This window comes from Ascaphus truei, chromosome 5, assembly GCF_040206685.1.
Source record: "Ascaphus truei isolate aAscTru1 chromosome 5, aAscTru1.hap1, whole genome shotgun sequence".
In the NCBI taxonomy this organism is placed as follows: domain Eukaryota; kingdom Metazoa; phylum Chordata; class Amphibia; order Anura; family Ascaphidae; genus Ascaphus; species Ascaphus truei.
Genome location: NC_134487.1, coordinates 38,944,776 through 38,971,625, shown reverse-complemented (window position 1 = coordinate 38,971,625; position 26,850 = coordinate 38,944,776). Strand labels below are relative to the sequence as shown.

At 47.2% G+C, this 26,850-nt stretch overlaps 1 protein-coding gene across 6 annotated transcripts in view; it reads left to right on the top strand.

Moving 5' to 3' along the window:
• The first annotated feature begins 1,883 nt into the window (after window positions 1–1,883).
• The window catches only part of ATXN7L1 (ataxin 7 like 1), a 136,268-nt gene continuing 111,301 nt past the window's right edge, over window positions 1,884–26,850 (top strand). For 3 of the 6 annotated variants that reach the window (XM_075599684.1, XM_075599683.1, XM_075599682.1), the window contains exons 1-2: window positions 1,884–2,070; window positions 2,577–2,645. In XM_075599684.1, the coding sequence (XP_075455799.1) occupies window positions 1,899–2,070; window positions 2,577–2,645 (241 nt within the window). In that variant the 5' untranslated portion in view covers window positions 1,884–1,898. Of the gene's footprint in view, window positions 2,071–2,576; window positions 2,646–21,988; window positions 22,008–26,850 lie in introns of those variants that run through there. The other 3 variants (XM_075599686.1, XM_075599685.1, XM_075599687.1) reach the window with 2 other exon arrangements.

Below are 26,850 nucleotides of genomic sequence, written 5' to 3'. Positions count from 1 at the left end.
CTGCCACGCCGCCACATGTACTTTTCCACTGCCACATGTAATCTTCCACCGCCACGCCGCCACATGTACTCTTCCACCGCCACATGTACTCTTCCACCGCCACGCCGCCACATGTACTCTTCCACAGTCACGCCGCCACATGTGCTCTTCCACCGCCACATGTACTCTTCAACCGCCACATGTACTCTTCCACCGCCACATGTACTCTTCCACCGCCACATGTGCTCTTCCACCGCCACATGTACTCTTCCACCGCCACAAGTAGTCTTCCACAGTCACGCTGCCACATGTACTCTTCCACCGCCACGTCGCCACATGTACTCTTCCACCGCCACAAGTACTCTTCCACCGCCATGTCGCCACATGTACTCTTCCACCGCCACAAGTACTCTTCCACTGTCACGCCGCCACATGTACTCTTCCACTGCCACATGTGCTCTTCCACCGCCACGCCGCCACATGTACTATTCCACCACCACAAGTACTCTTCCACTGTCACGCCGCCACATGTACTCTTCCACCGCCACATGTGCTCTTCCACCGCCACGTCGCCACATGTACTCTTCCACCACCACAAGTACTCTTCCACTGTCACGTCGCCACATGTACTCTTCCACCGCCACAAGTACTCTTCCACTGTCACGTCGCCACATGTACTCTTCCACCGCCACAAGTACTCTTCCACTGTCACGCCGCCACATGTACTCTTCCACCACCACAAGTACTCTTCCACTGTCACGCCGCCACATGTACTCTTCCACCGCCACATGTGCTCTTCCACCGCCACGTCGCCACATGTACTCTTCCACCACCACAAGTACTCTTCCACTGTCACGTCGCCACATGTACTCTTCCACCGCCACAAGTACTCTTCCACTGTCACGCCGCCACATGTACTCTTCCACCACCACAAGTACTCTTCCACCGCCACATGTGCTCTTCCACCGCCACGCCGCCACGCCGCCACATGTACTATTCCACTGCCATATGCACTCTTCCACCGCCACGTCGCCACATGTACTCTTCCACCACCACAAGTACTCTTCCACTGTCACGTCGCCACATGTACTCTTCCACTGCCAAATGTGCTCTTCCACCGCCACGCCGCTACATGTACTCTTCCACTGCCACGCGCACTCTTCCACTGCCACACCGCCGCATGCTCTCTTCCCCGTAACCCCTTACATCTTACCCTAAAAACCCAAACCCTAACCCCTTATACATTTTTATATTATGGCAATGTATGTATATCACTGATTTCATATGGAGAGCACCCCCACCCAACAAATAGTTCCCGCACTCCTGGTTACATGTAAAAAGGTAGTGGTACTCATGGCTTACAGATAAAAAAGTAGCGGGTATGCTGTATAACCCGATACCATTATACGTCAGCTACGAAGCCCCCCCCCCTTTTTTTTTTTTTTTTTTAATATGTGATCCCAGTATTTTCAGGGAGCGAATAAATTAGCAGCAGTCTACGTTATTGAATAAATGGCTATTATTTTATGGTATTCGCTCTGGTGGGCCAATATTCTGCACCACCCCGCACTGTAATGCTATGTAAGGGAAGACAAATGATCTCATTATTATTAATGCATAGATACATTTAAAAAAAGGCTACAAATCTAAAATATATTAGTATAATTTAATAGTAATAAAAATCCTTGTTTGCTGGGGGCCATATGAGTGTAGGAGGCCCCTAAGCATTGGCTCATTGTGCATTTATGTCTCAGAACGACCAATCCCCCCCATCAGAGTCCGCTCTGTGCCTAGTACATGAATGAGAGGACCGCTCTCTGGCGCCCCTACCGGCTGCCCGAACCCCCAGGAGAGAGCGAGCGAGCAGCTTCGGCTTCCTCCTCCCCCTTCACTCAGCTCCATGTCGGAACGTTCCGAAGATGACGTCACAGAGCCTCGAATCCCGTGTCGCTCCGCTTCCGAAGGAAAGGGAAAAGCAACAAGAAGGAAGAGCAATGGCGACACTGGAGCGCAAAGCGCCCAGTCCGGAGGCGTTCCTGGGCAAACCGTGGTCCTCCTGGATCGACGCCGCCAAAATACACTGCTCCGACCGTAAGAACACGGCCCCATCCGCCTGCCCATTCGCCCTGTAACCGATCAATCACCCTCCACACACACAGAGGCACCGACACACACAGAGACACATACACACACACCCTGGGTTAATGCAGCCCATATAGGTTAATATGTAGAAAATAAAAGTGAGAGATTGGTCCCCCTCTTTATATAGATCTATGTACATGGAGACAGCCACCCAATACTGGGAAGAGACAGCAGCTCCAGGCTGAGAGTGTGTGTGTGTGGATTTACTGTGTGTCTATGAGAGAGGCCCATCCTATAGTGCTGTCTGTGCTGTTTTTACCCTCCCTGTGTACGCCTGTATGTTTCCTTAAACCCAGTGTATTTAGAATAAGCGTTAGTGCGGCGCTAGTCCCAGCGCTGTGTCTGTTGCCCCGGACGGGTCGATGAAACGACACTTTTTCGCATGTGCGCCGCTGTTTACGTCGCTAAAGATGCGCCAACTGACTTTTTTTTTGCCTTTTTGCTTTCATCCGCAGATGTAGGTTCAGAAGAGACTGGAAAAGAGGGTGGTAAAAGCCGGGAGGTTATGAGGCTTAATAAAGAAGGTAGGTGGTGCGCTGGCGTGGTTAAGAGGGTGGCGGGATGTTCGCCCTACCATGAACTGCTGCGCCAAATTCAGTACCTAAGAAAGAAAGGAAATTTACTGGGGGAACTTTGCTCTACTTTAATGGCTTTTACGAACTTACGCCAGCAATTCCGCTATACTAATTCATACAGGTAACCGTAATGAAATATTTCTATATCTTTACACATCGTAATCATTATTTATAAACACATGTAGCGTGTTTATATATGTAGATAATGCTCTTGGTGTAATCAATGTTTCTTCAGAACAACTGCTAGCATTGTGTAGTGCCCTCCCTAACGAATAGCAAGAGTAGCTACTATGATTACTACACACACAAGCCATTTGACACTGTAATATACAGGTAGTCCTCGCTATCAAACGTTTCACTTTACAACGAATGGCATATCCAACGCTTTACAATGCAACCCTAAGGGCCGTTTTTCGACGCCGGAATGCGTTGTCCAACGCTCACCGCCACCGATTAACACGGGACTCGCTTTACAACGGTTTCACTATCCAACGCTACTTCCAGAACGGATTCCGCTGGATAACCGAGGACTGCCTGTATGTGTATATATATTTATATATACATACACATACATACAGTGTAAAATGGTTTGTGTGTGTGTAGTCGTATAGTAGCTACTCTTGCTATCAATATTGATCAAACGTACGGGGTATTATATGGAGAAACTACAAGCGTTATCTACATACCGGCATACCCTGCTTTAAGTACACTCACTTTAAGTACACTCGCGAGTAAGTACATATCGCCCAATAGGCAAATGGCAGCTCACGCATGCGCCTGTCATCATGTCCTGAACAGCAATACCGGCTCCCTACATGTACCGACGCTGTGCGCAAGCGGGGAGACTATAGAGCCTGTTACAAATGCGTTATTTACATCGATTATGCACGTATATAACGATTGCAGTACAGTACATGCATCGATAAGTGGGGAAAAGGTAGTGCTTCACTTTAAGTACATTTTCGCTTTACATACATGCTCTGGTCCCATTGCGTACGTTAATGCGGGGTATGCCTGTATATATATAAACACACTACAATATGACCACAATGTGATGATGATATATAGATATATCATCGACCCACTTTGTGGTCATAATGTAGTGTGTTTTATATATGTAGATAACGCTCACAGCTTCCCCATATAATACCCCGTACGTTTGATCAATATTGTTCCGACTAGACATTGTATACAGCTCCGAACAGGGATGAATATACTGGGCATGTCTGCATTTACTTAAAACGTATGAATAGTACTGTTGTCACAAATCAATAATATAGTGCTGCATTGAAAATTACATGTTGAAGCCCATGTAAGCACCATAAATAAATCATGGTCAGCTATAAGCTATAACAGGGGTCTCCGGCAACATAAAATAACTATTGCTGGTTGTGCATGTGAGACCAGGCATGAGTTTGTGGCATTATTTAGGGGTCAATACATTAGGACTAAGGTTATTAATTTGAGAGAGGTAGATATATATATATATATATATCTCTATCTCAAATGAATAACTATATATATATATACTTTATGTAATGATTCCCCCTTTTTTGTGAGTATTTTAATGTTCTCCATAAATATGTGAATCGTAGAAGATTTTGAAAACCTTGCACGATTCATATGTTGGTCCACTACAAGTTAGCACAGCCTACATTGTAACCCTACCCTTTCTGGGACCAATAAGTGAAGTATAAGAGGTTACAGTTCCCATGTTCACCAGAAAGTCTTTGACCGCGAGTCATCAAATGCTAGATATCGCGCCCAAAATGGTAGTATCTGCATTCAAGTCAATGGCCGTTACCGCCAGATCGGGTGTGATATCCCACTTCGCGCTTTGATGACGCCCGATCTGTTTTTTTTTTTTTTCCCCCCGGAAACAACGTTATACAAAAGGACAAGCAGAATGTTTTTGCTGTCACGCTCTCCTCTACACATTTCTGTGCACTTACTGTCATGACTTGGTGTAAAAATAATGTCATGAGCACTTTATGCTCTAATAATTGGCAATGCTGCCTTTAAGACTGACACACCAATTTAGTCATATAATAGCCCCTATTGCAACGCAACTGCTATTGACTCGTCGGCAATGAAATTCTCCTACCCTGAGCCTGAAGCCACTCCTCATCTGAAATATGTGCAGCTCACATATAACATAAGCGCACAATGTTTGTGTTGGTCCAATCGAAGGTGATGTTCTCCTTGTGACCTTGGCCAAGTCACTCAAGCTACCTGTGCCCCAGGCTCCAAGATTAGCTTTATAAGCTCTCCGCGCTGTGTACACTTTCAGCGCTATACAGGGAAAAAATATCAGTATTACTGCCTGCAAATAATCAATGTTTCTTAAGAACGCCTGCTAGAATACTTTATCGCCCATCAAAGAAAATAGCAAGAGTAGTTACTATACGACTACTATACAAAACATTTTACATAGTTACCAGGCTCATCCTTCAGAGTATTATTTTGGGGTCCTGTACCTCCTTTTTGCTTGGCAGCATCCTTCGTATAGGACTGTGGCGTTCAGCACGTCTGCATCCATGTGCTGGAAAGCAGCGTCACTACTCGGCCCCCCTTGGGGCAGTTGGTGTGACGGTTCTTTGCTATCACTGTGCGAACCGTTTAATGAAGCGAGAGTCCCCAGGTCCGCCCTGAGCTTGGATCTCCTGTATGGGAGCGCACGTTGGCATTCTCTCGTTTTTCTCTAAATGGCCGTTGTTATAACCTTGTGCATAACCAGGGCTTCTATAAGGCGAGGGCGAATAGTAGCATCCGGTTGGGAATACTTCCTTCGGGCTAGTCCTATTTCTCTTGCAGGGCAGTTAATAATGCAATGTTATTAACCCTTTTGGTGCAGGAGAGAGGCTGGAACATTCTTTATAGCTTTAATAGTGATCGCGCTGCAGGTGTAGAGGTTCTGCTGTGCTACCTTGTAAAGGAAGATCCAACCTATGGCTTGGTAAAGCGTACATTTGTATGTTAACTGATGCGTGCATTTAGGGCAGGGGTGGCCAACTCCCGTCCTCGAGGGCCATCAACAGGTCAGGTTTGAAGGATATCCCTGCTTCAGCACAGGTGGCTCAGTCAAAGACTTGAGCCACTGATTGAGCCACCTGTGCTGAAGCAGGGATATCCATAAAACCTGACCTGTTGGTGGCAATTGAGGACAGGAGTTGGCCATCCTTGATTTGACCTATCTTTCACCCCCTCTTCACATATGTGGGGCAGGGAAACTGATGTTCTTTATGAATGAAAGAGAAGAGCACAGTGTACAAGTCTATTTCACGTGAACATTGATTGTTACACAGTGGTTGTGAGGGATGTCTGCCTCTCGTAGCAATTATCCCTAAAGATGGCGCCTGTGGTGTTCTCAACAGTTAAAACAAAAATCCATTAGGCAAAATATGTTACATCTGGAGCAAACCATTTGTATGTATAAATTCAACAAAGTGTGTGATGTGCGCTGGAAATAATCCCACTATGAGGCTAAGGGAGGGGTAACGGTACTGTTATTGCTCCTTGACTATACACATTTCCTTAAAGAGTAATGTTACAGCTCAACACCCTTATAACGCTGTGCTTGGGGTCCAAAGAATCACATCGCGCTATAAGCGGATCGCGTTAGAAATAATGTACAATTGTATGCATTGTACAATAAAGTATTTAAGATGCCAATAATCGTGTTGTAAAGTATTATAAATATGAAAATTGGGAGCCACGCTTGCATCGCGTTATAAGCAGATTCGCGTTATAACGGGGTTGAGCTGTATGTGCTCACAGTTTTTAGTAGATGTAATTAACATTCTGTATTAAAAAAAGGCAAGAAGCTTTTTTTTTTTTTCCCCACCCATATTTTTTCCTTCCGAATGCAATTCAACAACAGATTACGTTTTTCTTTTAAGGCATAGGGGTATAATTACTAAATTGCATTACCGATAGTTAAAACCCCATTCAAGTGAATATATCCCTTAGCCCAGCGGTGCGCTACTCCAGTCTTCAAGGGCCACCAACAGGTCAGGTTTTAAAATTATCCCTGCTTTAGCGCAGGTGACTCAAAGGCTGAGTCAGAGACTGAGCCACTGATTGAGCCACCTTTCTGAACAAGGGATATCCTTAAAATCTGACCTGGTGGTGGCCCTTGCTGAATTAATAGTAGTTTAATATTAATGGCCATTTAGACAGTTGCACCAGTGTTACAAGAATGTCTGCTTTATTTCCCATCCTCATTAAGTGTAGATTTTAGCACTGGCTGAGAGTGAAGTATATGTGTCTAGCAATTGTGAATTTCGTACTGAAAAGTCTGAACTGTGGACTCTTAGGCCGCACATATAGTCCTGGCAACAACGAAGTGACGCCATCTGTCGCCGTTGTCGCTATATTTTTTGCCCGTAGTGTAGGGGGCAAGAAACGGCAACCAAGGGGTGTGGCGGAGGCGTGGCGGTGTGCAGTTCGCCCTCATTGGCTGAACCGCTCACGTGCCCGCTGACGTCACGCGGCGGTCGCTGAAAAATCAATTTTCATTGACTTCCAGTGGTTCAATACACTTGTTTTGGCGCGTCGTCGCCGGGACTATAAGCGCGGCCTTATGCTCAGATGGTTTCACAGTATGGGTATCTGGCGGTTTCACGTCCAGGTCCATTTTACTGTGATCTTTGCGATATAGGAGAGATTAGACGCTCTTTTTCAGTTGGCCATAGAGAAGACATCTATGTGTGTCAGAGGTGGAGCCTTTGACTCGCTTTACACGTGACTCTCCGGGCGTAAAATGAGGAATTGTACACTTTGTAACAGAAAATAAAGGGGCACTTTTTTTCATGTGCCCATGCTCCTGCTGCTCCTGATTTTGCAGTAACCCCATTCACTCATCCATCTATCATAGCCGTGTTTGTGAGATTTGGCGGCGTGTTTGCTGTGAGATGTCGCAAGACTGTAGACAGCTTTTTGGGCTGAGCTTCATTTACATGGCCGACCGGGTGTGATATTTCCTACCCAAGAGCAGGAGGAAGTAGAATGTTGCCATGAGCCGGCACTGTTTGCGTGGCATAACGGTATCGATCACATACAGGCAGTCCTCGGTTATCCGACACAATGTTTTACTCAAAATGGCGTTGTAAAGCGAAACGTTGTAAAGCGAAACACGTTTTCCCATAGGAACACTGTTTAAATGAAAGGTTCCGTTCCTGAAGGCATTTTTAACACTAAAATATACCAAATATTTTATGCAGGCAATAAGATATGCAGCACACACATAAATTATATAGTGTATATACTGTATTATATATATAATATAACATAATAAATAATATATTATATAATATATAGTATAATATTATATATATACGCTCTTACGGCGCTTTGCAACGTTGTATATACACATACACAACGTTGCAAAGTGTCGTAAGAGCGTTGGATAAGCCGTTTTGGCGTTGTAAAAATGAATATAGGTATGCATTGCATAGCGTTGGATAAGCCATTCGCTGTAAAGCGAAGCGTTGTAAAACGAGGACTGCCTGTATAGGTATTATGAATAGACTGTGTATGTCATTATGACTAGAAGTGTGTTTAATTGCTGTTTATATGTTACGATAGTTGTTGGGATTAAAATACCACAAAGAGAAAAATCGTTAGGCCGGCAGAATCCACCTCCCCGTGACCTCTCCAGCCCACACGGAGGGTTTTCATATTAGGCATCCTTTAATAACTCTCCGAATTATTCTTTGACCGTCTCTTCGGTCTGTATTTTGGTCATTATTCTGGTCGGTGTTAGAAGGGCATTGTGCTTTATATTACTTTAAGTACTACAGTTCGAAAAATAAATGGGGCCACGTATACTGTATGCAGAGCTCATTCCTTTATTTTATTAGATGGTTCACTCTTGTCCGGTGGTCATCGCTAGCGTTGCTCTCTCTGCTGGTTTGACTACACTCACTGTATCTCTTCTAACTTCTATTTTAATCTTGCTGTCTTTGTGAACTTGCCTCTTTGTACATCGTGCAAATGGACTGGAAGTCTCACTGCAGGTAATATATCTGTCCTACCCAAACGTCTTATTATTAGCTCACTTGCCTTTTTTTTAACCTTGGGACACTTGAGGTCTACTCTCCAACCTGGGAGTGCTCAACTACATCCAGACGTTCATCACAAGCACGCACAGCTCTGATCAACGCCGGATGGTAGACTTGGCTGCTACAGTTTGGGTAACCTAATCGTGAGCGCTTAGAAGATCCGTGGTAGGAATGAATGTGATTTCGGCAACGTTGAAGACAGCAGAGTGAGCCGGCAAATTGTCCCACGGTTGCAAATGTCCATTCTCCGCGTGTGTGGCGCTTTTCTCCTAAGAACTCTGCAGGTTGCCGAGTATACCCAGCAAAGAAAAATCTTTGAAGTTCCGTGTGTTCTGGTTTCAAGTTCTACTCTTGTACCTTCTGGATGGATAATCTTTACACTTGCATACTTGACGTCCCAGCCCTTTCAGCGCTGCATGGGTAACAGACCCATTTGCTTTCAATGCCAGCACGCGTGTGCCTCCCGTTTCCTCTCGGCTTCCCACTCCTACGCGGGCCAGCTGTGCTGCTTTTTCTTTTATTGACCTCTGGTCACTTTTCTACATAAAGCAGAATACAATGCCATGAATGTGGCCTGAGTTAATGAAGATAATTATCCCGCGTACAGCAGAGTGGGGAGGATTTTCTTCTCCCTGCATAACTTATGAGCTGCACCAAATTTTGCCCGTAAATTAGTATTTGAAAGAATATCCGCGTTACATTTTGCTCTTCGGCTAAATGGGTTTCCCATCTCTCCATTCCAAACTCAATAGTTTACACCTCTCGATGGTTTTCCACAGCAATTGCATTTTTTTCTTTCTTTCGGCATGGAAATGCTGGAGTAGATTGTGTTCAATCGGGGTATTTCATTAAACTTGGGTAGTGCCAATTGGGCGCTATGGCACGGAAACTCGCATTGACGTCAATGGGCGTTTCCATGCGATTGTGTTGGGATCGGCACTATCGCAGTGTAAGTCCTATATTACCGTTGTATGCGTGTGTCTACAGGGCTGTATGTGAGGGGTTGTCTTTTGTATAAACTCTCTGGTTAGTTCTCCTGTGACTTTATAAATGACTTTTCCCAAGTTACTTTGGACATATGAAAATAGTTTGTGGCGCCCAACCATATTTAGTGGTTCCTTTGAGTGCTGGAGAGGCAGCGACACGAGCACGCCATGGCCCTGTTCTGCACTCACCAATTACGTGACCAGTCACGTGACCACTCCATCTCTGGTGACGGAACAGAAGGGGTGAAACCCTCCTTTCCGATCCACCAAGTGACAGCTCGCGTTTTTGCGCAGAAGGCAATCCCCTGTAGAAAAACGAGCTGGGTTAATATGACGTAGCTGGAGTGCCAGGCACCATGCCCTTGTCGTTACATTCAGAGGGCGCCCGAAGGGTTATATCCATCATATAAAGATTGGGGAAAAATCCCCTTAACATATTTCGCAGTTGTCAGAAGATCATATGTCAAAATATTAGGATTTCATTCTTTTCCATAAAAATACCCGATCACCAAACCCCCTGCAGCTCATCAAGGCAGAAAAGGGCTGCCAGTGCTCAAACAAGAGATCTTCATTTGTATTGTTATTTTTTTTATTGCCATGAAATGTTATTTGACTATATATTCAGCATGAGATTGTTACCTTTTCTCTAATCTGTTACTTTGTAGGGCTTTGCTTACCACCAAGGCCGATTCTCCTGCTTTTTACAATCATCTCAATAGGGTTTTTATTTTGCTTAAAAAAACAAAATATATATATATGTAACACCCTCTGTCCCCCCCCTTCCCACCCCCCGTATGGGAGATCTACATGTTACGTATGGTTACTGGTGCTGGTTAGCTCACCTGCTGTAGGCCGGGAAGCCTGAGTCTCCGTGGTGGTAGTGGGAATAGCAATGGGACATATCGGTCCTTCATCGGTGCAGCGCCCCCATCCTGTAGGGTAGCTGCCGGATGCAGATGGTATTCCCTACAGGAAACCCCTTTTCCAGTAACGACACAGAGATTTGGAACGGTTCACCTTTTATTTGGCGGGCCAGGACCCGATTCCTTCTCTTGCAAGAGTGGTACTTCTTACACTGCCCATCATAGAATATCTTCCCTTGCATCTCAGTCATTCCCTGACTAGGCCCCCCCAAGGGCTTGAGGCCCTTCAGGCTAGTCACCATCCCCTTACCCCCTGATGGGGTAAGGCAGATACCGCCTCACTCACTGGGGAGCAGGCTACGTCCTGGAATCGTCTCATCTACATTTGGGTTAGGAGCCTCTTTTATATACCTTGGGAGGGGTTTGTGACCCAGCCCCAAACTGGGCAGGTGTTAGAGGAGGTCCCGAAGTCACACCATACTACATGTGACCCCCTAACAATCCCCCTCAGGAATGACGCTCCCAACTGCCATCCAGCCTGCACCTGACTATGGCAACAATCATGCAGTGTACCCACATCCTGGCCCATGTGAATGGACTTAAACCCTGACACTGCCTGTGCACTTCCCAGGATATATATATGAACTATATTTCCATTAGCCCAGGGGTGCTAAACTCCAGTCCTCAAGGACCCTCGCCCCCCCCCCCCCCCACCCAACAGGTCAGGTGTTCAGGATATCCCTGCTTCAGCACGTTGCTCACTGAGCCATCAGTGCTGAACACCTGACCTGTTGGTGGACCTTGAGGACTGGAGTTGGGAACCCCTACTTAAGCCTATTTTCATATTTTTGGTGATTGTCAATTGTCTTTTTCTGGCTTGCATTGTCTAAATGATACAGTTTATACTTAATTATTTTGTATGGTAAAAATATACCATTTAATATACCCAATTTACCAATGCGACCATCACTTACGCTATTCTGCATGGTATCCAGTGTTGGAAAAATACATATTTTTCTGTGTTCGGGGACAGTAATACAGTATGAAAGCTTATAGATCCATTCTAAGTACAACAGTGCAGCTAATCCACAGCCTAACATATCTCTGTTTCACATTACAGTAAAGGCGTGGGTGGATTGTGCAATTTAAAAGACACATGAAATGACCTACTGGATTAACTGAACTAGATTAAGTCAACCTTCTTTGGTTCCCTATGCTGCGATTGTGTGGAGTACGTTTGATTTGGTTGGGAAAGCGAGTAACTTGCGGAATGGTTATTTTGAATTGGTTTCAATGGTTGGCGATTTAACGTTTGTAGGATTAGTGTGTGGATATGAGAAAATGTCATTCGTTTGCATGGTAACTGTCCCGGCGTTTCACCTTGGTAGTACACGAGTTTGCTGCTTTTTGCAAATCACGTTACCTTTATGGGCTAACATTGCCGTACTCCATTTTATTTGGCGCTACTGGTAATATACTGTTCCTCTCTCTTCTTTCCCGTTGGAAGCTGCAACGCAGACAAGAACATGTCAAAACGGCGCCAGGATCCCATCCCAACCATGGCTACATGAATTACTCTGGCGCATGACTGCAAAACACGCCATAATTACAAGTTATTTAGCCTGCTGCCGCGATGGGTTAGATCAGAGGTGCGCAAACTGTGTGGGGTGTGAGATTTTCTGGGGGGCGGGAGGGGGAGCGGCACTTAGAGAGGCCCCTCGCTCTTCCCCAAAACATTTCAATTAAATGCTGGGGAGAGCGCATTAGGCCTCTAAGTTCCCTTACCTGGTCTCTGGCGGCTTCTCCCGATGTGGCGTCAAATGACGCAGCGAGGACACAGACGTCGCCTGATATCGTGACGTCAGAAGACGGGGGAGAGCAGGCCGGGGGGCGCAGACTGAAAAGTTTGCGCATCCCTCCGTTAGATAAGTCCTCTTTTGGGTTAGCATTTGCTGTGTTTTGTTTTTAAATTGCTCTGAACATTGGGTACCCACAGAGCAGAACCACTGATTCCTTATAACCCAGGAACGCCAGGGCTCAAGGGAAATTTAGTGGAAAACTTGCAGATAAATGGAGCTTGAAAATAGCCCCGCTCAGCATTATTATCAGCGTGCCAGTGAATGCCTGGCATTCTTCTGACTCAGGGCATCCCCAGCAATGACTGGATGTCACTACCAGCGCCCCCTTTTTTTGCACAGGAACTTTCCCCAGTGAATGTCGCCCTATTTTCAAGGCGGTTCTCAATCATAAGAAAAAAAAACAGTTTTTGCTTGAATTAAGGTAATGATTTTACTCTGGCACGAGTAAGAAATCAGAGCAGACGGGTGGGATGCAGCCTCCTCTTCGTCTTCAAGGAACTGAAGGCAGTGTAAAGTCAGCATGCCTGTCACTCAACGCGAGGGCCTCAATACTTATGAATTGCAATGCCTTGCGTCTGCCCGAGCGGGTTGTCTTCTTTACGTGCAAGGCATTGTAGAGCATTTCAGGTTGGGGAAACCCCTGCTTCTAGAGCAGTGTTTCCCAACTCCAGTCCTCAGGGAACCCCAACAGGTCAGGTCTTAGGATATCCCTGCTCCAGCACAGGTGGGTCAATCAGCGGCTCAGTCATTTCGATTGAGCCACCTGTGCTGGAGCAGGGATATCCTTAAGACCTGACCTGTTGGGGTTCCCTGAGGACTGGAGTTGGGAAACACGGTTCTAGAGATACTTACCTCCGTAGGGGGTGCCAATATCCTTCTGCTTTTTAACGCTGCCATGTCATATAGGCCAATAAGAAGCTGCACCAATGACGTCACAGCTTCCTATTGGCCCACCGGGTGCGGGAGCGTTGAAAAAACAGCCATTGCGTGATCCCTGGTAGCTGAGAAGAGCAGCTACTGGCACCCCCTACGGGGGTAAGTATCTCTGCAAAGCAGGGGGTCCCCAGAACTGAAATGTACGGGGTTCAGCTCCGGAGACCCCCCGCTTCAATGCAATGTTAAATAAATAAATAAATCGCCACTTTAAGCCGCGCAGTCGAATGAAAAGGCGGCTGCATCTTTCCCTTCAGGCGCGGACCAGATATGAGGCTTGGGATTTTATGTGAGTATGATGGGGGGCATCTGTGGGTATAAAGGAGGGGGAATGAGTTACTTTTTACCTGGATTGGTGATTGTTAGTGATATATTTTTCCAGCCTTGTATGTATATCATCATCATCACCTTCAGCCCTTGTTGATCCACTGCTGGATGACGGCCTGGCCATTGATTTTCCAGGTACTGTGGTTGCACGCCTCTCTTATCTCCATTGCTCCAACAAATACCTCCCATCTTACTTTAGGTTGTCGTCTTGATATTTTGCCCTCTCTTGGAAACCAGTTGAGTAACATCTTTGTCCAACGAGGGTCATTTCTTCTTGCGATAGGTCAGGCTCACTGCCATTTTAATTTCTTCACCCTTGTGATGACTTTTGTACATCTCTCAATACTTCCTTGTGTCGTCTGAAGCTTCTGAACCATCTTCGCATTTAGGGTCCAAGTTTCATAAGTGAGCACGGGCAGAACACACTGGTCGAAAACTTTCTCCTTCCCTTTAAATATTGTCTTGTTTCTTCCAAATGTGCTCCATCCAATCTATTGATTTTATTCAAAAGGTTCCCATCTATTTTATTTGCCGGCCAAGGTAGACATAGTCTTTGACTTCTAGTTCTATTCCATGTATTCCTATCTTTACAGACTTGACACATTTGCTGAACATCACTTTGGTCTTGCTGAGATTCATATGGAGGGCCACTTTCTTACTTGCTTCTGCGAGTTCTCCAATTTGTTGCTGGGGGTCTTCTGGACTTGTGGCACAAATAACAAGGTCATCTGAAAATCATAGGTGATTCAAATATTTACAGTTGATTTTGATTCCTTTTTTTGCCTGTCTTGAACAATTCTTCAAGTGTTACAGTGAAAGGCTTTGGTGACTTGGTGTCTCCCTGCCGCACTCCCTTGCTGATTCCTATTTTTATGGTATCTTCATGTAATCTAATGGTTGATGTGGTATTCTTGTAAATGTTCTTTATAATGTCAATGTACGCTTCTTAAAAATTTTGTCGTAAGGTATCTGGGACCACTGAGGTGTAGACAAAATCAAATCATTTTTCATAATCCACGAATCCTAAACTGGGTGGTAGATCGTATTCATTACTTTGGGAAATCACTTCTTATACGACTAGGATGTGATCCATTGTGTCGTATCAACTGCAAAATCCCGTTTGTTCTCAAGTCTGGGGAACGTCCAAGGTTTGTTGTTTCCGATTAGTGAGTGTCTTTGTAAAAAATCTTGTAAGTGATTGGAAGTAGACTGATTGGTTTGTAGTTCTTGAGGTCTTCCTTGTCTCCTTTCTTGTGGATGAGGATAACTACTGTATGGCATTGGTCCATTGCTCTGGAATTTTCCTGTTCTTCAAGCTGCATGTACAGTAAAGAGTTTTGCAAGGATTTTTTTCTACTTTTCTACTTCCCCAGGTCTTTCAAGATTTCAGTTGCATTTCCATCTTCCCCGGGAGCCTTCCCATTCTTCGTGGATTTTGTTGCTTTTGCTGCTACTTCTAGGAGGACGCATGGTACATCATTGGTGGTTTCTTCTCACTTGTCCTTTCCTGGATTATGCCCTGTGTTATCTGTGTTCTCGTACAATTTCATGTAGAAGTCCTCTACTCTCTTTATGATAAGTGCACAGTCTTTTATTGTTGACCCATGGTCTTTGTGTGCAATGATTTGCTTCTTACCAACCCTATATCGCAGCTTTGTCTTCTTTAAGCTTTTGTTATCTTCAATAGTCTTCTTCACCAGATCAGTCACATTTTCTTACATCTTCAGTTCTACGTCAGTTCTACGTCTGCGGATTGTCTTACACAGCTCTGCACATAAAATTCTTGTTCTTGCATCTTCATTAATTGTTTTGTCTCGTCAGATATTTTCTTATCCTGTTTTTTTGTTAGCAATTCCTCCAGTTTCTTTTGTGCTTTCAACTACAATCTTCATAATTGTTTGTTAACGTGCACAAGCTGAATCGATTTTTTTTTTCAGTTCTTGTTAAAATTCTCTGCTGTTATTCTTGAGGTTATTGATGTTGATTTTGTCTTTTTAATCATTTTTCTTCAGATTTCATCTGCAGTGAACCAATCGGTGATCACTCCTTGTATTAAAATTGTGCGGTCTTCAATCATGTGTTTCTTGTTAGGACAGCGGTGCGCAAACTGGGGGGCATGGACTTTTGTAGAGGCCCCGTGCTCTTTCCCAAGGCAGTTCATGCCGGGAGATCGCGTGAGGCCTGTGCAACACTCCACTTACCTTGATTCAGCCGACTGTGTGATGCGCCGCTATGGCAAAGCAGTGTCAAATGATGCCGCAGGACCATGTGACGTGATGTCACATGACCCGTCGCCATGGCAACACGGGGTCAAATGACGCTGCAGGGTCATGGCGTGACGTCACATGACCCCTCTCACGCTGGAAAGCAACGTATGGGGGGAGGGGGGTGCGAGCACCGGGGAATCAGGCAGGGGGGGCGCAGCGTGAATAGTTTGCGCACCCCTGAGTTAGGATATAGTTAATTTCATTCTTGACTCCATTGGGACCATTCCATATCCATTTTCTATTTGGATTCTTCTTGAAGAATGAGTTCATGATGTAGAAGTTTCCACATTTTGACAATTCTATTAATTTTTCCCCACGGTCATTCCTGTTACTGTAATCATAGTTACCAACTAATGCTTAGGGCTTGCCCCCGCTGCCTACTACAGCGTCCGCTGTGGCGGACACTGCGCGCACGGGAGCCCTCCCCGCATTGGCGCCGGGCCCGCTGCGAGGGGGGGCCGCAGCGCTCGCGTCGAGCGATTAGACACGCCCCCCGGCGGTTCAGCCAATGAGGGCAAACCTGCCGGGTGACGTCATGGCCGCGCCCCCGTCACTCCTCCACCACGCCCCCCCCCCCGGTCTCTCCTCCTGCAGTGAGCTGCAGACCGGGGAATCGGCTGAACGCGCCGCCAAAAGCGCGGGCGCGCGTTACAGCGGAGAGACCGGGGCCTTAGCCTAAGTCTTTCTGCTGGGCACCAATCTTTGCATTGAAATCTCCCATAACGATCTTGAAGTGACAATTTCTTTTGTTGGTTAATTTCATGGTAGAAGTCTCCTCCTTCATGGTCTGTGTGACCAGATGTTGGAGCAGACCGTTGGATTATTTGATGCCTGTTCCTCTTTATCAACTGAAAATTTTTGCTGCTCTTTCCGATGAGCTTTCATACTCCACTATGTTGTTTCTCCATCTCTTGTTAACGGTGAAGCCTACTCCACTGACTCTTCAATTTTCTGTACCCCTCTAATAGAATAGGTGTTAGTTTTTGAGCTCAATGAGGCCATCATCTTTTCTTCTAACTTCACTAAAGCCAACAATATCCCATGTATTCTTTTCAAGTTAATCTTCCAGTTCTTTCAGTGCTGCTTCACATCTATCTCGCTATCTCTCTCTATCTTTTGTAGACCCGTTCCGCCTCCTGATTCAGTGTTCCCTACGACTGGATTTATCGACCACGCTGCCATGTTCCTCTTGGAGTTCTTACCTGCATATTGTTTCATATGATAGAGCCTGTGTAATGAATATGCATTCTTTAGCGATAATAGATTTTATTTTTCATTAGGAATCCGAGAAACCCCAATTACGTATACACTATTGTGTTTATGTTTTACTACAGTATATACACGCACATATACGCAAATATACATCTACACACTCATACACACCCATACATATACACACACGCACACTTATTTATTTATAAAATGTAATATATTGAGAGTTGCCTCTCGTTTTCAAGTATGGCCTGGGCATAGTTGTGATGACAAATATATGGTTACAAATACATAGTTACATTAAATGAACAGGGTTATACATTATATACAAGACATTGCATGCGCAGTTACAGATAATATATGTTATAGGCGTATGTAACCGTTACAGACCAGGTTAAAATGTGAGACTGCTTTCGTTTTGAAAGAACCTAGACTGGTGGCGGCTTTGAGAGTCGAGGGTAGATTGTTCCAGTGTTGGGTTGCACGGTAAGAGAAGGAGGAGCGGCCGGATACTTTGTTGAACCTTGGGACCATGGACACTCTTTTGGAGTCAGATCTCAGATAAGTGCTGCATGGGGTAGGGGTGAGGAGCTTGTTCAGCTAGGCGGGTAGCTTGCCCAGAAAGTATTTGAAGGCAAGACCGGAAAGATGAACTTTGCGCCTAGACTCAAGTGATGACCAATCTAGTCCTTTGAGCATTTCACAGTGATGTGTGTTGTAGTTGCATTGGAGGACAAAGCAATGCATTGAATTGTAGAGGGTCTGAAGTTTGCTAAGGTGGGTTTGGGGTGCTGTCGCCATATACCATGTCCCCATAGTCGATAATTAGCATCAACATCTGCTGTGCTATGCGCTTTTTGACCAGCAGATTTAGGGAGGATTTGTTCATGTAATGTGCACCTAGTTTGAAATAGGTTTTGGATGTCAGGGTATCAATGTCCAACCCAAATGTTAAATGGGAGTTAGGCTGGTGTTACAGTTGGTTCTGATCTGGAGCTCAGTTATTGGTAGCTTAAGAAATTTAGCCTTGGTCCCAAATACCATTGTTAGTCTTGTCAGTGTTTAAAAACAGTTTGTTTTTGGAAATCCAATTTTCAAATATCAAGAAGTTAGATTGAAGTATGTGTTCAAGGTCGGAGAGGCTAGGGCTGTGTGCATATAAGATTGTGTCATCTGCATACATGTGTTTTGAAGCTCCCTTACAAGCTGTAGGAATATCATTGATGAACACTGAGAAGAGTAGGGGACCCAGAACAGAGCCTTGCGGGACACCACAGGTGATATCCAAGGGGTTGGAGTTAGAGCCCGAGATAGATACATGTTGGAATTTACCTGATAGGTAGGAATTAAACCAGTTTAAAGCATGCTTCCCTATTTCAGAGCACTGGAGTTTGTTTAGCAAGATAACTTGATCAACAGTATCAAAAGCCTTTGCAAAATCTAGCAATATAGCACCAGTGAGTTGTCCAAGTTCCATTCCACACTGGATCTCATTGCAAACTTTTAGGAGGGTAGTTACCGTAGAGTGTTTGGGGCGAAAGCCAGATTGGAATTCGCTAGGGAAATTTGTCTCACACCCTCATATATACACCACAAATACACACCCACACACACACAAAGGATTGCAATAAAAAGTAAGATCAACCCTAAAAAGGTCTAAGTGCCTTGGCAATAAAAGATTATAAAATATAGGACATATATGCGTACGTATACACGTACACACACATGCAAAAACGTGTGTGTATGTATACACACACACGTACAGATATACACACGCACACATACAGATGCACACACTCACACACAGATATGCAGACACACACACACACACACATTATATACACACGCACATATATACACACACACACACACACACACACACACACACACACACACATACACACACACATACACATACATATACACACACATATATATATATACACACATATATACACACATACACACACATACACATACACACACATATACACACACACACATACACACACATACACACATACACATACACACACACATAGATATATACACACGCATACACACGCGTATATACACACACACATGTAACAAGCTGAAAGCACAGACACACAGTATTGTATATTTTTAATTGTGCTATTGGGACAGTGACCTAAAATACACAAACATAAACAAAGAAGCCCAAACACACATCCAATATGACAAATTATTTACTTCATTTCTATATGTTTTTTTCTATTTATAAGTATGGGTCATTTAATTAAATCTGTTGGCCAGAACACGTCACGGTAGGCCCTTTCAGCAGGCTCCTACACTACTAACACCATGCCTTCTGCGATCTAATGGCGTGCCCTTTCCGAGCAGCATATTTCTGAGAATTTCTCACTACAAAACATGTTGCTGTGCTGTGTTTATTGAGGTCATTTTGTTTTTCGTGTCAGAACATCCTCTTTATACCCTTGAGATCAATAGAATATTTACAGAAAAACACCAAATATTCCTTTTAAATAAGATGAGTAAGGAACGGAGGCCGGGCCTACAGTCTGCTCTCTGCAGTGTGCGTTCCCTAATATGAAGTGATAATATAATATGACATGCTTTTTCGGATTTAATGATGGTACATAAACTAGCAGGGTGGTGTGACAGGTCCATAACTCTGCATTTACAAACATTTACCAGGCTTGATGTGGATCTACAACGTTCTGTGGACTTGGCTCATTTTAATTCTACTATTGCGTAATTGGGTGACACTGGGTTTTCACGAGCTGCTTCCACGGAAGGAGCCCCGTGAGGTTTCTGTAAAATGTAGCAGTACAGACAAGCTGGTGGCAGACATTCTTCACAATGACTTGTAAAGGAGAGTTCTGAATCTGCACAGGTGGTCTGGCGAGCTGAATGGAGCAGGCTCCCAACAGAGGCGCTGGAAATTCAAAACGGATTGGGAATTCTGCAAAAGACAAATCCGTAATTGTGTTTTTTTTGTTTTTTTAAAGTTCTCGCAGCAGGTACAACTATGGCTGCAGTAGGTGGATCCAGGGGTCGGCTGGCAGTGTCTGTTAGGCTGAGTCCCCGCTGGCGCTGAGCGCGCTCATGCTTGGAGAGCGCTCCAAGCATGAGCGCCGGGTGTCCTGCTTGTACGCGCGGGGGAGGGGGCGGGCATTGCTGGTAGTTGAGCGCGCGGGTAAGTATTGTTTTTTTGTTTACCTAAGCGCACGAGAACCGTTTGAGCGGGGACTTACATATATCTATATATGGAAGTGACCGCTGCAAGCGCCGCCTGCTCAGCGCCGCCCGCTCAGCGCTAGCGGGGACTCAGCCTTATTATGGTTGATGATCTCAATAGAAGCTTTTTTCTTTAGAAGAAAAGGACACAGATGCTCAGGGAACCTACATTGATTGTGGAATTCATGTGAATGACGTAAAATAGTTGTATATTTATGTAAAATTTTCTGAATGTAGAGTTCATTTTAATTTGGTAAAAACTTTAGTGGTGAATAGTTTTGGTCACTATTAAAAAGACACAATATACATGTATTCTGTGAAGATACTGTATTCAGGTATGAGCAACTCAAATGGAAATCTCCTCTATTCAATATTTGGGTTCCTGATTTATTTTTTTGTTCAAGAAGAACTATAAGCTGCAGTTCAAGCAATATCCTACATGTGTATTATTTTCAAATAAATCAATTCGGTACTACTGTATTAGAAAATACTTGTAGCATTTTTTTTTAGAAACCACTCTGAATTAATTTTTAATGTATTCTAATGTAACAATTTTCTGTTTCTATAGCAACCATTTACAAAGTCACACCCCCTTCCTCGTCTGAAACAGGCTCTGGCACATCCCACTTTGAGCCCTGCCCGCTCTCTCTAGCAGTGCACCAATTGTATCTAGTGACTGCCTGGTCACATGATCTTCCCCACAGAACTTTGCATCTTTGGTCCTCTTCAGCTGCACTGACAGCCATTTTGTGGACCCCTGAGCCAAATCTTCGTCGTTTGATCACAGGAGAACGGATCAATCGTCAACTTAGCTAATTACTTATCATTATGTGGATTGTATTGATGCACATATTTAAGGGGGGGGGGGGATTAAATTAAAACAAACAGCTGCTTGTACTGCTGTTTTAAGAGAATAAATACAGATGTAAAAATTAAGTTTTGACCCCGAATAGGAGTGCAGCATAGGAGAAAACTACTTTAATGAATAGTGAGATCTAACATTAGTTATTAGTTACCCACCTAAAGTGCCATTCCTTACTGACCTTTCTGACCTTATTTATTTTTTAATTGATGTTTTAGTTTGGTTGGCCCATTTCTCTCAGCCCCCTCCTCTCTCGGCCCTCCTTTCTCCTCTCTTTCTTGGATCCCCTCCCGCCTCTCTCTTTCGGTCCCCCATGCCCCTCTCTCTCCCCCTCTCTCTGTCCACCCCCCATCCCTATCTCTGTCCCTCCTCCCCATCTCTTGCTCTGTTCTCTTCTCCCCTCCCCTTTCTCTCTTGGTCTCACCCCTCTTCCCCACCCCACCCCCGTCTCTCAGTCCCCCCCCTTCTCTCTCGCTTTATGGGGGCTGATGGCCAGTTATTCTTACCATACTCCCCACTTGAGCCAAGCTTTGTCCAGGGGGAAAAAAAACACTTAATTTTCATTTAAAAGTAAACATTTCAATATGTCTATTTTATCTCTGTTTGGGATTTTAACATTTTTTTTTTATTTTTATTCTAGGATAAGTTTCTCTGCTTTCTTCCAAAAGATGAAGATCACTTTGAGTCCCAGGGTGGTCTCCTTTCTTTAAATTATCTTAAAGTAAGGTTAGCCACTATTTTTTTTTGTTTTTTTTTTTTTTTAATAATTGCTGATTCTTTAAAATGATTGCCACTGGAATACTTTCTATTCCAACGGCCGTGGAATGCATCAGCTATTGAGAATAGCCCACGCATTCCGCGTATCGTCCTACTGTAGATCTTGGACAGCAACTGGCTGCCATGTTTTATCACGGGTTACCGATGACCTCAGACAGCAAAAGGTAAGCTTTGGTTTTAATAAAGAAGATCCCCCTTACTTGTAACTCGATTATTAAAACCGGTGCAAATCTTGGAAATTGAGTTTTGTACCTATTTTAATCAATTTATGCAGGATTAAATGATATGTCCCCAGAAGTCATTGATGCAAAAATGAATTACGAATCATGTCTACATTTGGCATAGGATGGATTTCTTCTAGTTTCGTGCTGACTAAGACTGCAGGATTACCACTAAAAGCATTAAAAACAGGACTATGCAACAACTGAGTTTAATTTGACTCCTGTCGAAATTAACAATATAAGACAAAAGACGGGGGGTGCCCAATGCTACATCAAATTGACAAAACATATATGGTAATAAGTACAAAGTTGAAATACTTCAATAATAATAGTAATTACTTGGTTATTTAGTTAAACCCTTTGGCCAAAGCGTCGTCAGCCTGCATACCAAACGTCAAGGTATAACCAATAATGCAGGTCCTACACTAAAACTATATAACAATATATCTATAATATTCACAATATCTCTGTCTCGTTCAAAAATCCCACCTCTTTAGAGCGTAAAATAGGCCAAAAATATGCAGACCATCACACTGCTCGAAATGGGGGTTTTTTTTGCGTTACTTTTGTCCTTTAACAAGCACAGGAAACTTGCAAGGTTTTCTCTTGGGCAGCTGGGTTGAGGATTTTTCATGTTCCTGTCCTAGTGTTCTAGTTGGAGGAGCTGTAAATATCGGCGATGCACGGTCCTATTCAGTGCAGTTCTATTACGCCTGGAATATCCGGAAAGCTGCCACCATTTCCGGGAGAATTCGAACCAGCGCGTCCGCTTGCAGAACGTCCGCTGTTCTGTACTGTACTGGGAGGATCCCGGTACTTTAAAAAATGCCTGCTTACTTATTGGCTCTTTGGCAGGAAGAAATCCAATAGTTATCTTTGTCCGTCCAGTCCCTAAAGATTATTATTATTTTTTTACAAAAATCAAGCGATACTTATTTCTGCTCTAATTTTCGGGTTTACGGGAGTCTTTAGAGTAGGCCCCTCAAACTCAGAATAGCTTGGGGCCGATTCTTATGTCGGACTGGAAGACTCGGGCCACACCAGATTTTTAACATTTTTTTTTAGAAACAGTCACTATAACCTACGCGTTCACATTCTCTTGCGTTTTACTTAACAATACATACACGTGCTGGTATCTCTCTCCCTCTCCCCATCCCACCTCTATCTCACTCTCTGCCCTCATCCCTTCTCTCTCATCCATCCTTTATCTCCCCCATTCCCGTCTCCCCATCCCCCCCTCTCTCCCCATCCCCCTCTCTTTCTCCCCCCGTCTCTTTCCTCCTCTCCTTGTCTTCCCATCCCCTTCTCTCTCTCAATCTCATCCCCTTCTCTCTCCCCCATCCCTTCTCTCTCGCTCTCCCATCCCTTCGCTCTCTCTCGCTCTCCCATCCCTTCGCTCTCCCATCCCTTCGCTCTCCCATCCCTTCGCTCTCTCTCGCTCTCCCATCCCTTCGCTCTCTCTCGCTCTCCCATCCCTTCGCTCTCTCTCGCTCTCCCGTCCCTTCGCTCTCTCTCGCTCTCCCGTCCCTTCGCTCTCTCTCGCTCTCCCGTCCCTTCGCTCTCTCTCGCTCTCCCGTCCCTTCGCTCTCTCTCGCTCTCCCGTCCCTTCGCTCTCTCTCGCTCTCCCATCCCTTCGCTCTCTCTCGCTCTCCCATCGCTCTCTCTCGCTCTCCCATCCCTTCGCTCTCTCTCGCTCTCCCATCCCTTCGCTCTCTCTCGCTCTCCCATCCCTTCGCTCTCTCTCGCTCTCCCATCCCTTCGCTCTCTCTCTCGCTCTCCCATCCCTTCGCTCTCTCTCTCGCTCTCCCATCCCTTCGCTCTCTCTCGCTCTCCCATCCCGTCGCTCTCTCTCCCATCCCGTCGCTCTCTCCCATCCCGTCGCTCTCTCTCCCGTCCCGCCGCTCGCTCGCTCTCCCCGTCCCGCCGCTCGCTCGCTCTCCCCGTCCCGCCGCTCGCTCGCTCTCCCCGTCCCGCCGCTCGCTCGCTCTCCCCGTCCCGCCGCTCGCTCTCCCCGTCCCGCCGCTCGCTCGCTCTCCCCGTCCCGCCGCTCGCTCGCTCTCCCCGTCCCGCCGCTCGCTCGCTCTCCCCGTCCCGCCGCTCGCTCTCCCCGTCCCGCCGCTCGCTCTCCCCGTCCCGCCGCTCGCTCGCTCTCCCCGTCCCGCCGCTCGCTCGCTCTCCCCGTCCCGCCGCTCGCTCGCTCTCCCCGTCCCGCCGCTCACTCTCCCCGTCCCGCCGCTCGCTCTCCCCGTCCCGCCGCTCGCTCTCCCCGTCCCGCCGCTCGCTCTCCCCGTCCCGCCGCTCGCTCTCCCCGTCCCGCCGCTCGCTCGCTCTCCCCGTCCCGCCGCTCGCTCGCTCTCCCCGTCCCGCCGCTCGCTCTCCCCGTCCCGCCGCTCGCTCTCCCCGTCCCGCCGCTCGCTCTCCCCGTCCCGCCGCTCGCGCTCCCCGTCCCGCCGCTCGCTCTCCCCGTCCCGCCGCTCGCTCTCCCCGTCCCGCCGCTCGCTCTCCCCGTCCCGCCGCTCGCTCTCCCCGTCCCGCCGCTCGCTCGCTCTCACCGTCCCGCCGCTCGCTCGCTCTCACCGTCCCGCCGCTCGCTCGCTCTCACCGTCCCGCCGCTCGCTCGCTCTCACCGTCCCGCCGCTCGCTCGCTCTCACCGTCCCGCCGCTCGCTCGCTCTCACCGTCCCGCCGCTCGCTCGCTCTCACCGTCCCGCCGCTCGCTCTCACCGTCCCGCCGCTCGCTCTCCCCGTCCCGCCGCTCGCTCTCCCCGTCCCGCCGCTCGCTCTCCCCGTCCCGCCGCTCGCTCTCCCCGTCCCGCCGCTCGCTCTCCCCGTCCCGCCGCTCGCTCTCCCCGTCCCGCCGCTCGCTCTCCCCGTCCCGCCGCTCGCTCTCCCCGTCCCGCCGCTCGCTCTCCCCGTCCCGCCGCTCGCTCGCTCTCCCCGTCCCGCCGCTCGCTCGCTCTCCCCGTCCCGCCGCTCGCTCGCTCTCCCCGTCCCGCCGCTCGCTCGCTCTCCCCGTCCCGCCGCTCGCTCGCTCTCCCCGTCCCGCCGCTCGCTCGCTCTCCCCGTCCCGCCGCTCGCTCGCTCTCCCCGTCCCGCCGCTCGCTCGCTCTCCCCGTCCCGCCGCTCGCTCGCTCTCCCCGTCCCGCCGCTCGCTCGCTCTCCCCGTCCCGCCGCTCGCTCGCTCTCCCCGTCCCGCCGCTCGCTCGCTCTCCCCGTCCCGCCGCTCGCTCGCTCTCCCCGTCCCGCCGCTCGCTCGCTCTCCCCGTCCCGCCGCTCGCTCGCTCTCCCCGTCCCGCCGCTCGCTCGCTCTCCCCGTCCCGCCGCTCGCTCGCTCTCCCCGTCCCGCCGCTCGCTCGCTCTCCCCGTCCCGCCGCTCGCTTTCCCCGTCCCGCCGCTCGCTCTCCCCGTCCCGCCGCTCGCTCTCCCCGTCCCGCCGCTCGCTCTCCCCGTCCCGCCGCTCGCTCTCCCCGTCCCGCCGCTCGCTCCCTCTGCCCCTCTCCCCCTCTCCCCATCCCGCCGCTCGCTCGCTCGCTCTCCCATCCCGCCGCCCGCTCTCCCCATCCCTTCTCTCTCTCCCTCCTGCTCTCCCCCTGTCGGCTCAGTGGGCACAGGCCAAATGGTGACACCGTGTGGGCCGCGAGTTTGACAGCCCTGCTCTGTACAATAATGCACCTCTAAAGAAAGTGGACTAAATAAATATCTGTCAATTTTAACCTGAGACTACTTGCACCTCGGACACCTACAGTGTCCTGAAAGACCTTGTCATGTCTCATGTTAACAAAACAAGCACCAAACACCTCTTTATAATCAATGAAACACATCAGTGTCACTTTACACACGTGCCGCGGCTAACACGGCTGTGAGGAGATCAGCACGGACAGGCTAGTTAGAGGCACCCTGCGCTGCTGTTAGACTGGTGCAACAGGTCACGTTATGTTGAAATGGGAAGTTGAGTAAACATGAAAGAATGTCCTAATAGCTCAAAATGGAGGAAGCTTAGAAATGGTGGTGTGGGGGTTTTTTTTTGCACAGAGGAATCCTAAATGTTTTCTCATTGACTCATGGAATTGTCCGTGTATGATGAACGCTGTATGGGAAATCTGAAAGTGATTTTAAGCAGTAATGTTTGTCTCCTTAACAGTAAAATATCGGTTTTACCACCGATTCGCAACCAGGTTGCGGTTACGCCGTGACGTGTCCGGAGCCAGATATCTCACCGAAACGCTGCATGTCAACTTACCGTCAAAGGGCAACCTCTGTCAAACGATGATTTTGCGCACGGGAAACCGCAGCAGCAAAGGAGCTAGGCCACGGCCATTGTGCAGCCGCGCCTGCTGCAGGGGCGATCCGCGGCCCGTGGGATGTGGAGGAGGAGACGCGACGGGGAGGCGTGCCCGTGATGTCACGTGAACGGTTCGCCCTCATTGGCTGAACCGCTCACGTGAGCCGGCCGTCGTGCGACAAAACCTACATTTATTTTTTTTTGGTCTTTTCGGAAATCGCACGGGCGGTCTCGCGCTCTTTGGCCTGCCTCAGAGAGGGGCGGCTTTCTGTTAGCGTCGCGCTG